The sequence below is a fragment of the Saccostrea echinata genome, unplaced genomic scaffold, assembly GCF_033153115.1.
Source record: "Saccostrea echinata isolate AGI-Se365-2 ecotype Australia unplaced genomic scaffold, CSIRO_AGI_Sech_v1 ptg000009l, whole genome shotgun sequence".
Lineage (NCBI taxonomy): Eukaryota > Metazoa > Mollusca > Bivalvia > Ostreida > Ostreidae > Saccostrea > Saccostrea echinata.
Window position 1 is genome coordinate 5070903 of NW_026889758.1, and position 13252 is coordinate 5084154.

Consider the following 13252-nt stretch of genomic DNA (forward strand, 5'->3'; position numbering starts at 1 on the left):
TCGAAGATACCGGTTAATTTCCTTCCCGCGACTTTGATGTTAGTAAGTGAAAATAGTTCCTCAAATTCACTACGACCTTCGAGCTTAATTTGGAAGAAACATAAGGAGGCATTTATATTTTGTTTCTTTATTTCTTAAATTTTTATTTGGAAAAAAATATTTTTGCTGTTATCCTCACAACAGGAAGAAATTCATTCGCGTGTAGGAATACACCATCGACTTAGATCATCATCTGCACGACGATTGTCGGGTTGCCGCTTAAATTTCATTTCTATCCACTATGGTAAGTAGTTACTTTTAACCATCGAACCACCTGATAGGAAAAGAAATGACCAAAGAGATCTTTATGTTGAAGAATGTTGATTATTTTTGGATTAATGCAGCCCATACGAGTCTTAACCGGCGAAATGTTTACATGATGACAAATATTGACAATGTTCTGAGCAGAGATACTGTTTCATGAATATAAATAATATATTAAATGAAGAAGAAAACATAATGTGCATTAAAGACGTAGACATCATGTATATTGCAGTACACGTATTTTTAACGTTATGTACATATGATATGAGATTGTCGGTACTTGATATCTAAGACTAGAGATCAGAGATCCTTGGAAATAACTATTTTGTAACGGTTATTCATTTGACAATTTTTCAACAGTTTGCAAATTCTGAAATTTTATTGTAAGGCTCAGGTTACAAAGATTTTCATTGAGTTTCAAGCACACCAGACAAATATTGCTGTAGTAAAGCCAGGTGACTTCCTGGATTAATAGACGTTGGAGAATAGATATTATCTATAAAAGTTGGAAAGAATACCTGTTGATTGTGATTATGAATGTACTAACAAACAAAATTGTTATTTGCTGATACTTTTATTCATGCATCCGTTGTTAATGTTCATATTCAAAGCATGACACAAGATGGATCATAGCCTTCTCTTGAAATTAAATGTCATAAACATTAAAAATCAGTTAGTATATGCACAGGGGCTAACATATGCAGTATACAGATTTGTAAAATGTGTATTCAGAATTTTTGTCAGCCAACAGTTAGGTAAAACCAGAACTTTTAAATTGTGCTCAGATTGTTGTGAAGTTCATAAAAGATTAAATAGGTGGTTAACAAAATACCATGATCTACATTTACAAGCTATCCATCCTCAGGGTTCGACACTAATGTTAGTCTGTTAGTCTCAGACTAATACATTTTTATTCGGACTAATAAAATCTGTGGCTTATTAGTCCGAACGGACCAATAAAAATTCCTGGAAAACGATATGAATAATTTACCAATGTCTGATTCTCCACAACTTTTACTGGAAAACCCCGCATTTATTTTTAGCTTTCTAGCTTCTTGGCGGGTAGTTAGACAATTTCGAGTCAGCGCTTAATTTTTCGACTGATTGATATGAAGTAAAACGTTTTAGCGATCATAATTTATATCACAACTAAAAGAAAGATGTCAGACATTTTGGATGTAATGTAAGATAAGAAGAAGGATATCGGGGAATACGATCGTACTCGTTGATCACGAGATTTCAACGAATCTGTGCTGTGGAATAAACCCTTTCACGTAAATGCTTTGTTTATTTAATAAAAGTATAAAGAACGTATATTGAAATGTTTATTTTAAATTAATGTTACAAAACATTGATGTTTCCTCGGACTCATTAAATTGCATGCAGACTAGTAAAAGTAAAGAAGCACTAGTCCGGCCGGCTCAAGCCTAAAAAGTTAGTGTCGAACCCTGATCCTAGAATCATAACAGTTTTTTTACCAGCTGATCTGATAAATTTTATTTTGTGTAAAAAAAACTTTTTTCAGGACTGACCAATCAGGCTAGTAGTGGAAAACAGCAATAGCCTGTATTGTTTACAGATGTAAGCTGAACACGATTCATAAAAAAGAGAGATATCTTTGTCTGCCATATTAGTCTTCTCAATACAGTCATTTGCCAGTCACTATATAAGCCTCAGTTTTGTCCAGAGTTCAGTGTATTTTGCTTCACTGAGTTTACCTGAACAGATGTCTGTTTCATTGTTATGATAGACTTGGGTGCAAGTCACAAGTCACACTTACTCTCAGGTTGCTGAATGGTGATCTAAAAAATTTTATGGTCGCCATTTCAGAATTTCTTGTCGCCATCAACAAATATTTCACTCGCCATGACGAAAGCATTTTGTGAATAACACTAGTAAAACGAGGAACAAACACCCATAAAAGTATCATGTTTTTATTAAGGACATATGCAACATAGTTTGAACTTTATTTTCTTTTTCAATGGAGTTGAAGAGTTCCAATACTTAAAGGATCTGTGTGTTACATTTTAATGTCTATATATGCTGTTGTACACTTCTTCTAAAACAAGTTTGGATACATAGAACATCTAGAATATATGTTTAGTAATTTTTGTATATTTTTCTTTGAATTATACAAGAATTTTCATCAGTTGATATCTTTTCAAAACCCCTGGTAATGCATACTGATTTTTCATCTACGAACTTCTGAAGGCACTATAATCTTAAATTAAGAATATCTTGAAAAATTATCAGTAGGTAAGGTATGTTGCGCATGTCCTTAATATATCAAGGATTACTTATTACTGTGACTAGAAACAATTTGCTAGGTTGAAGGAAATATTTTACAACCACCTTATGGTAGTACAGTACACAGAAGAACATGTCAAGTATTCTGATCCTAGAATTAAAATCATCTATTGAGACAGGACTTTGCCAGCTGTTTCTCATGATTCCTTATTACTATATACCTAGCCCATTAAACAGTTGTTATTAATGCCACCAAAACACTCTTAATTAGTTGTGGTATGCAAGCAATTGACCAAAGTTTCAATAACAAGGTTAGGTTCTAGAAAGTTAACGACGTTTAGATGCCATTGATTCTATCAGGGACGTATATGTGTCAAACTTTGTATAAGAAGTCACTATTACAACACGCTGTCATAACATTACGTGATCCAAGGCAAGTCCAAGAGCTTTATAAAGTTCATAAAAGTATATGTCTTCAAACATTTTCTTGATAGAGATTCTTGATAAACGTAAATCTCAATCGCAATCTTAAAAATGGACGTCACCGGCCCAAATTTTTTCAGTTGCGAAAATGCGAGTTGGTTTGAATTTCTAGTCACAAAATCAATTTTTTGGTCGCAAAGACGACCATTTTAGTCACAACTTGGAGCAATGGGGTGTGACAAAAATGACTTCTGTACGTCTCTGCCACTTCAGGACAAATAGTTACCAAAGATATATTCAAAATCAATTGCACTGGTCAGTGCATTACAAATGAGTGAAACACAAATGCAAATTCAATGAAATAAAATGTAAACAGAAAGATAATGTAAGGTATACACAATACTACACGCAGCAGTGACCAGGTAAAAAGCAGGTGTAACAAATGTGAAGGGTTTATATACCGCAGTCCTGATACAGACGATGGGGAAACTAATATGGTGTGTGTCTATTTATGAGTCGTGTTCATCTTTAACTAAGAATAATAAAGCAATAATCTTTTATTCGTGAATGTGTTGAACATTGTCTGTTCTCCGTTATACTATATATTTTTGTTGAACCACTTTTCACTGTCAAAGAGTGCTCTTTTTATTATTAGTTCTTTAATTGAACATGCAAGTATAAGTGAATATTATAAACCAGAACCTTGTTTTGATAGCTTATTTTACCTCCAATGTTAAAGAATTATAAAACTCCAGCAGTGGTCAAAATAAATAGTTCTGCAAAAGTTCAAGAAAAAAATCCAAACACATGCAGAAAGAGAGAGAGAGAGGAGGGGGAGGAATTGATATTCAATGATTTTGTGAAGAGATCAATTAAAATGCATTAAATTTTCACTAGATTACTTGGGGTAGTTCGGACACACATTTTCTCAGTCTGATCAAAGAGCAACATCCACTAAGGGTCTTTTTTGGCCCTGAGAATTTCTGAAAAATTGAAACTGCTCAGTTTTGATTGAAAATGCAGTATTTATAACTTGGACTCTTAGTGGCCGTGTTTTTATTGAACATGACATAACTTTCTCTCTAGTCAATGCATCATGATGTCATAAAATGCGTCATTTTCCTCATATCCTGTAAGTTCCCTTAAAAATGGCCAGAAGTTGAGGTATTTTTTCAATATTTCATAAAGAGCACAACCTCTGATCCAAAATATGCAATTACATAATAAAAGATAGGTTTCTGAAGATCACAAAACATGTTTTAATATTTGGATCGTGGGCTGTGCTCATATTTTAATTCTTTGCTGAAGGTAGTCAAATGCGCATGTTTTCTGCAAAATTTAAGAACATCGCATTTTCTCAAAGCCTATTTTCCAATACCTTGATTCTAAAAAAGAAATTCTGTTATAGGAAATGAAAACACTAAGTCTCTACTTTATTTTGATATATGAAATGCGACAGAGGGTGATAGTCAATTAATTGAGTATAAGGACAGGGCCATTTTATGCATAAAGTGAACCTAGCTCTTTGTAATTAGTACTGGTGTTCAGGAATTTGGGTAGTCCTTTTGGTGCACACTGTTTACCATATCAACTTGAATTACTGGAATATATATATATATATATATAGTTGATTCTCATTCCACACTAAAGATGTCTGACTAAAGTTTTAGGTGTTGTAAGTATGCTATAAACCCATGTAAATTGGATGAAAAAAGATTTTTTTTTTAATAGATAATTTGGCATTTTTTTTAGATGTAAATTAAGAACCCTCTATACACTGCACACTAAAGAGTTCTTTTTATGCAGATAGAGTTATCTGCCCTTTGATCAAAAATAAAATCAATTGAAATGTACATTTTATTACTTAATTTGTAATCAAAGCAAGCATCCATAGCTTTTTAATATGCTAAGATGAATAGATTGAGCACTTCATTTGGTATTTTGTCCACTTAAGTAAACAACAGTGATTTCTGTTCATCAGTACTTCATTGTCTTTGAACATTTTTCCTGGGGGTAAATGCAATGTACCCTCTGTTGAAAATGTGGTAGATAAGCTCAATATTTACACCTTTACACACTATAATTTTCTTGATGTTCAAAAAAATTTTCCTCTAGTGTATAGAAGGTCCTTAAGCTAAATCCTCTAGAAGAATCTCAGAAAAAATTTAAAAGTCTTATAAACATAACATATTACCAGAAATAATATTACAAATTTAAGTTTTTTTTCTTATTATCATTTTTTAAATTAATTTCATGGTTATTTCACATTGCAATATTATATTTTCCAGGCAGATCAACTAACAGAAGAACAAATTGCAGGTATGTAAATGGGTTAGTCCACAAAATAAGAAAACTGGTAGAATCAATGAAAGAATTGCATTGTTAAACTAGATTATTTGATCATTTCTTTAATTTCTTCATGTTTACTTGTAGAATTCAAAGAGGCTTTCAGTCTTTTTGATAAAGATGGAGACGGAACCATTACAACGAAAGAACTTGGCACCGTGATGAGGTCACTGGGTCAGAATCCTACAGAGGCAGAACTTCAAGACATGATCAACGAAGTAGATGCTGATGGTAATTTTTTCCTGTTCTCTAACATTTGCATTAGCAGCGATTCATTTTGAAAAGTTTTATAATGATTCCAAGGGACCCTTTTCATTAAAGTCAATGCGTTTACAAATGTCTATAACCGTACGACAGAGGAAATTCTGGTGAACTATAAAAATGTGTAAAATACAAAGGTGCCATTCTATTGTAGCATGTTGTGGTTAAAATGGTAAAAATTTCTTGGTTTGTTCCATTTTATTAGATGTAATTATGATCTTGCCAGGGTTGCAAATAACATTTTAAACCTTAGGGGCCATGTGGGCTCCAACTTAACAAGTTTTGCTAGTCCACATTGATATTTTGGGGTCCTCAATTTTTTTGTTCACTTGGTAAAAAAATCTTTTATTATAATCTCAGAGAAAAAAACTTCATTGTCCACAGTGCGACTTTTTGATCATACATATATTTCAGTTTTCCGATAGCAAAACGGACATTCTTTGTATAATGCTCGGGTTCCCCATCTCTTATCCACAATTCCTTTTTTGCCACGAAATAAAATTTAATATTTCCACAAAATCTTTATTACACAATGCCATTGTGCACCACCTTCTTCATGTTTTGATCAGATATTTGGGCTTTCCATTGATAAAAAATGATTTTGCCTAGGGCTGTCACGGTTCCAAAATTTTTCGGGTCGGGTCGGTTCTGTAAATTTTCCGTTCAGTTTCAGGTTTTTCGATTCGGTTATTTACATCTATTTTAAACCTTAATTTCATGAATTTAACTTGAAAAATCTTTATTTGTTACATTAAATTTACATTGAAAACAAGTCTTAACCATGCGAACGTCTAGACATTGGTGTGTAGAACTACTTGGTCTATTAGCCACAACCTGACCATTCCTGGTCATTTTGATAATTATCTAATACTTCTGTGACAACTGTTTTGTCATGGAATGAAGTAGATTTCAGTTGTGATGTTTATTTATCACTGTTATAGTCATCATTCCTTTGATTTCGACGCCATTTTTTTTATTGAACAGATGCTAATATATAAACCAGACCCGAACCGAAATCTGGAAAAATGGAAAACCGAAACCGAACTGAACAACTTGGACCACGGTTCTCGATTATTTCGGGTAACCATGACAGCCCTAATTTTGCCATTACACTCATATAAGAGTGAAGGGTATCATTTTATGAGCTCACTGCTCGCAGTATCTCTAGTTTCGTTTTATGATCAAGCAGTTTGCTCCCATGATAATTTGCATAAATACCAAAGTAAACTGCTTTATTATCATAACCCCCCAACCCCCCCCCCCCCGACATTTATTCCTTATATTTATTGTCGGATGGCAAAAAATTCACAACAAGCAAGTTTATTGGTCTGTAGAGATGACGAAAGGGTTAGGAGATGGATAAAATATACATATAATATTGGTTATAGAATATGTCTAGAATTAGGGAGTGAAAGGTAGTTGATGAACCAATGCTGGAAAGTGGTGAAATACATCCCCAAAGTGCACAGAAAATATTGGGCTGTACTTATTAATAACTGCAAGTGCCAAGTTAATCATATTGATATTGAAGCATCCCAGTGTTGTGTGGATTCAGAGACCCTTAGATTTAGAGGGAGGTACAATATGGAGTTGAAATTTTTCATGTGAACGTAAAAATCTTTTTGGAAATCTGAAGAAAAACTGCTAATCAGGTGAGAGTTGCGGCCCATGGGCCTCTTTTTTCTCTCTCTCTCTTGAAATCTGATGGTTATATACAGATCTTACCCTGTCCTAAATAGGAAATGGAACAATAGACTTCCCTGAGTTTTTGACAATGATGGCAAGAAAGATGAAAGATACAGACAGTGAGGAAGAAATTCGAGAAGCATTCCGAGTATTTGACAAAGATGGCAATGGGTTTATCAGTGCAGCTGAGTTGAGGCATGTAATGACAAACTTAGGAGAGAAGCTCACAGATGAAGAGGTGGATGAAATGATCCGAGAAGCAGACATAGACGGCGATGGTCAAGTTAATTATGAAGGTATGTTGTTAAAAATGACAGGATTAGATCTTATTGTTGTTCTGAACCATAAAGACCATTTTAGCTACTTGAAAAAGTAGGATTGATACAAGTGTATACCAAAAAAAAAAACTTGTACCTCACAAGTATCACGGAAATAAGCTGTTTATTGGTGATGAAAATTGTCATCTTGTTTAGATTTTTCATTGAGGTAATGTAGTGCTGATGTTACTAGGAAAAAGTCATTATGGTTCAGATCATTATGTATTGTGCATATATTAGAAAATATAATGATAGACTGATGTATCTATTGGCATGTTGCTTACTTGCATGATACCTTGTAAATGATATTCTGGAGTGATGATAAAGTTCCTTAAGAACAGAATGTGTGATGCTTTCTTTTGGGATTGGGTGCTCATACTGCTGTGTATATTGTTTTGCTCTGGGACAGAGAATAAAAGTGCAAAAAAGAAAACAGTCCATTTAATCTTTCAAGAATGGGATTTCCCCTCTCAAGCGATAAAAAGATGAAACATTTCATAGTTCTAATTGTTATAAAAGTCACAAGGGCAAAAAAAAAAAAAAAAAAAAAACCACACTACAGGGGGCTTTATTAAAGTGAATTTTTAAAAAAAAAAAAACAAAAAAAAAACAAAACTTTGGCATGAGTGATGGGAGAAATAAATCCTAATTTAGGAAAAAGAAAAAATACAGTTTAAAATTTTTTGATTCACTTTTGTAATAATCAAAATTTATCAGTATACTTTTTACACCAACACTAAAATTGTTCATCTTATGCCAACACTAAAATTGATTTGTTTGATGTATTCTGCCTGATCCCTTAATATTGCCCCTACACGATCATTTTTTTTTTTCCAGAACTTAAAAATCCTTTTTTAGCTCACCTCGCAGAGTCGAGATGAGCTTATGCTATACCCCCGGCGTTGGCGTCGGCGTTGGCGTCGGCGTCCCGGTTAAAGTTTTAGGAGCAAGTCCCATTCCCAAGTTACTATAAGCCCTACCTGGACCAAACTTGCATGGATGATGCATCTAGAATGGACACTGCCACACTTGCTTCGGATGCTGGATCTGACCTAGATTTTCCAGATGAGTGACCAGGTTAAAGTTTTTGGAGCAGGTCCATTCCCAAGTAACTATACGCCCCACCTGAACCAAACTTGTATGGATGATGCATCTAGGGATGGACACTACCACACTTGCTTCGGATGCTGGATCTGACCTAGATTTTCCAGATGAGTGACCAGGTTAAAGTTTTTGGAGCAGATCCATTCCCAAGTAACTATAAGCCCTACCTGGACCAAACTTGCATGGATGATGCATCTAGGGATGGACACTACCACACTTGCTTCGGATGCTGGATCTGACCTAGATTTTCAAGATGAGTGACCAGGTTAAAGTTTTTGGAGCAGGTCCATTCCCAAGTAACTATAAGCCCTACCTGGACCAAACTTGCATGGATGATGCATCTAGGGATGAACACTACACACTTGCTTCGGATGCTGAATCTGACCTAGATTTTCCAGATGAGTGACCAGGTTAAAGTTTTTGGAGCAGATCCATTCCCAAGTAACTATACGCCCTACCTGGACCAAACTTGCATGGATGATGCATCTAGGGATGGACACTATCACACTTGCTTCGGATGCTGAATCTAATCTAGATTTTCCAGATGAGTGACCAGGTTAAAGTTTTTGGAGCAGGTCCATTCCCAAGTAACTATACGCCCTACCTGAACCAAATTTGCATGGATGATGCATCTAGGGATGGACACTACCACACTTGCTTCGGATGCTGAATCTGACCTAGATTTTCCAGAAGAGTGACCAGGTTAAAGTTTTTGGAGCAGATCCATTCCCAAGTAACTATACGCCCTACCTGAACCAAACTTGCATGAATGATGCATATAGGGATGGACACTACCACACTTGCTTCGGATGCTGGATCTGACCTAGATTTTTCCAGATGAGTGACCAGGTTAAAGTTTTTGGAGCAGGTCCATTCCCAAGTAACTATACGCCCTACCTGGACCAAACTTGCATGGATGATGCATCTAGGGATGGACACTACCACACTTGCTTCAGATGCTGAATCTAACCTAGATTTTCCAGATGAGTGACCAGGTTAAAGTTTTTGGAGCAGGTCCATTCCCAAGTAACTATACGCCCTACCTGAACCAAACTTGCATGGATGATGCATCTAGGGATGGACACTACCACACTTGCTTCGGATGCTGAATCTGACCTAGATTTTCCAGATGAGTGACCAGGTTAAAGTTTTTGGAGCAGATCCTTTCCCAAGTAACTATAAGCCCTACCTGAACCAAACTTGCATCGATGATGCATATAGGGATGGACACTACCACACTTGCTTCGGATGCTGGATCTGACCTAGATTTTCCAGATGAGTGACCAGGTTAAAGTTTTTGGAGCAGGTCCATTCCCAAGTAACTATACGCCCTACCTGGACCAAACTTGCATGGATGATGCATCTAGGGATGAACACTACACACTTGCTTCGGATGCTGAATCTGACCTAGATTTTCCAGATGAGTGACCAGGTTAAAGTTTTTTGAGCAGGTCTATTTCCAAGTAATTATAAGTCCTTCTTAAACCAAACTTGTATAGATATTGATCTTGGGATGTACACTAACTAGAAAAAATATGATGTGAGATTTGCCTTACTTATAGATAACCTTCGTCGAGGTGAGCTTCGTAATCTTTGATTACCTATGTTTTTCTTTTCTTTTTTGTTTTTTGTTTTGTTTTGTTTCTGGGAAAATACAGATTGTTGAGGTTTATCAAAGGTTTCCTTAAGACCCTCAGGGCTTAATAATAATTAATAACCTTTACATCCAGGTCCTGTAAAGGACCCTGTCCCAATTGAAAATTTACTCTTCCCCAAAAATTTAGACAAAAATACCTAACTCCAAATGACATGCAGATTGAATTTTTCAGTGCTTTTTATTTTAAGAAAAACTTGAATTTTGAAATTTTAATGATTCATCAAGATGTAAATAGGGAATAAGCCTTCAAAGTATCTGTTTATTCAACAGTAAAACTTAATTTTAAATTCAGTTTCACCAATTTTCACCAATTGAAAGGGTACGGGACCCTGTACCAAAAAGGGTCAATTAAGCCATGATTCTTTTTAGATTGAAAGTAGCAATAAATATCAAATCTGTCTAGTGTACATGTGTACAGAAATGCACCAGTTCACAGTGTATTCCCTGTAAATTTTGAAGGGGGCCAGTAAAATCTGATTTTTTTCAGGGTTGTCCCTAAGAATTGAAATAGCAAGGGACTTTAAAAGAGTAGACGGGTTTGGGGTTCCTCCCTTAACGGGGTTAAGGGAAAATAGCAGAATATCCGAGGCTTTACGTCATTATAGGTGGAGAAATTCCCCGACCCTCTGGGTCTTGCAGACAACCATGTGAATTAATAACAAAAATGTAAAGGATGTTGATAAGAGTAGGTAACAATTTTAATAACATTTGTAATAATTTTCCCCCTAAAAAAATTTCAAAGTGAAAAATGACAGAAAATGCCCAGAATGCAGTGTTTTGCAATGTATACCCAAGAGCTTCTGGGTGGCTAGGTGGCCCCCAGGCTCATGGCCTATTTGGGGACATCTTTTAGTCTGCCTGAGAATGTTCCTGGTTGAGAACTGATATACTGTGTTCCATTTATGTACGTCAGAACATCTTGAAAGTCTCAAACCATGATGACTTTGAGATGAATAATTTATTAATAATGATCCCATGTAAATGCATGATGCTGAGTTTTGTGGTGTGTTTTTATTTCAGAATTTGTGGCTATGATGACATCAAAGTAGATAACTACCATCCATAGTGTGCCTAGTTTGTTGGACCTATAGATCAGAATGAATGTCACTGCAGCTATATGGCATGTCAGGTGTTAGAAGAATGGCAACTGCTTGTATAGCTAGGCTTTACGGTTAAAGACATTCTACCATTATTTCACTCTTATTATTGTGTTGCTCTGAGGATCAAAGAACATTACTTAGTGCTAGTTATTTATGTGTACCTTCCTAACTGTTGATATTGTTATTAGTTAAGGTGCTATGTCTCGGTGCAGTTATGCATCTTGCCTCAATGTCAAATAAAGCACAGTAAATACTAAATAGTAAGCATTAATTTCTGAATTACTCAAAAGACAGCTTTTTACTTGAGCAAATTGTTGAGGGATAGTCAAATGTTCTTCTTTTATTCATTGCAGAATTTGTTACGATGATGACTTCAAAGTGAGAAAGAATAGTAATTTGGTATATTCTGTTATCCTTTGGTTTTGTATTATTGAACTGGTAAAAACATTTGTGTTCAAAAGATGTTAATGAGCAGTTTCCACTTTTTTGAAATCTTCTTTTATGTACATCTTGTGTACATTAAGTAGCTAGTCATATTGTGCAATTCAGTACCTATTCTGTACTTAGTTTATTGATTAAATCTACATTCTAATTTCTTGCAACTTTAGCTCTGCCTGTTGTACTTTATGACTTGGAGTTAAAACAAGTAAGGTGTTCACTTTGAATTTGTATTATAATTCCAGTGGTATAAAGGATTATGTTTATTGTTTCTTATTGATATATTTATCATTGATTATTTTATATTTTTATTTACTACCATAACTGTATATGAATTCCCTCATTCAAAAGACTGGATTGTCTACCAGTTGGACTTTATGTCATTGAAGTATTTGAAGTTATTTCATGTATGAAATAAGTAATCTATTCGATTAATTAAATTATGATAGTTTTTATGCATTTTAAAATTTTGTCTACGCTAGTGCACCAAACAACGCAAAACTGAAGAAAACTACCTTCATAGAGAATTTATTCGTTATTCATCCAATTTTCATCTTTCAAGTTCAGGAATGCACTTCAGGTGTATAAGTATTGTTATGTCACCTATCATGTTGTTTTATATCTTCATAACATGATATCCTGAATAAATGATGTTGTAAATTAAGACAGGTTTTTTTTTAATTTTTTTTGTTAATTGAGGACTATATATACACTGTACACTAAAGAGTTCTAATTCCATGGTATTTTTATATGCCCATCTTAAAACGGCATGTATCGCTATTAGGTATGGCATTCATATCCATCCCTCTTGTCCATCATTCTACAGTTTTGGTCTGATTTCAATATGACTTCACACACTAGTAGATTCCACTAAGACACATATTTCTGCATATCGTTTTTTTTTTATTTGGATGAACGGTGTTGCCATGGTTGAAAAAATAGAAAGGATGTATTCACTATTTGAAAAGAATTGACCTATAGGAGAGAACAAAAGTCACTTTTTAAAAATCAGTGTTCATTAGTTGTTAACTAACGTATATGTCTAAAATTTTTCAAGTTTGTATTTTGAACCTAAAATTTATTTACAACTTGAAAATTAACATCCAAAGTTGGCCAAAGTAGCATTTTGTCTGTTAAAGTACAGGAGATCTATTCACAAAAAATCGTAAGTTTACGACTACGACTTAAACTTACGATAATCCTAAGATTTAAGTTACGAGCTATTCATGAAAGTGGTCGTAAGATCGACACATTGTCGTAAGTGAAAATCGATCGTAAGATTTTTCCTTTCTTGGCTACCGACAACTGCTCATGCGCAGTACGCTGTGCGGGAAAAGTGAAAGTAGCAGACGATTGCGCAACATGAGCGA

The 13252-nt window shown here is 34.7% G+C and overlaps 1 protein-coding gene across 2 annotated transcripts; it reads left to right on the forward strand.

The window, feature by feature from the left end:
- The first annotated feature begins 33 nt into the window (after positions 1–33).
- On the forward strand, positions 34–12546 carry LOC133181652 (calmodulin). Of its 2 annotated transcripts, none has more exons than XM_061316207.1 (5): positions 34–283; positions 5262–5292; positions 5407–5550; positions 7320–7562; positions 11798–12546. In XM_061316207.1, the coding sequence occupies exons 1-5, from the start codon at positions 281–283 to the stop codon at positions 11824–11826; spliced, it is 450 nt and encodes a 149-aa protein (XP_061172191.1). In that variant the 5' UTR covers positions 34–280; the 3' UTR covers positions 11827–12546. The 2 variants fall into 2 exon arrangements, with proteins under 2 accessions (XP_061172191.1, XP_061172190.1); XM_061316206.1 differs by lacking the exon at positions 11798–12546 and adding an exon at positions 11365–11702 and having other exon boundaries at positions 40–283.
- Positions 12547–13252: the final 706 nt, after the last annotated feature.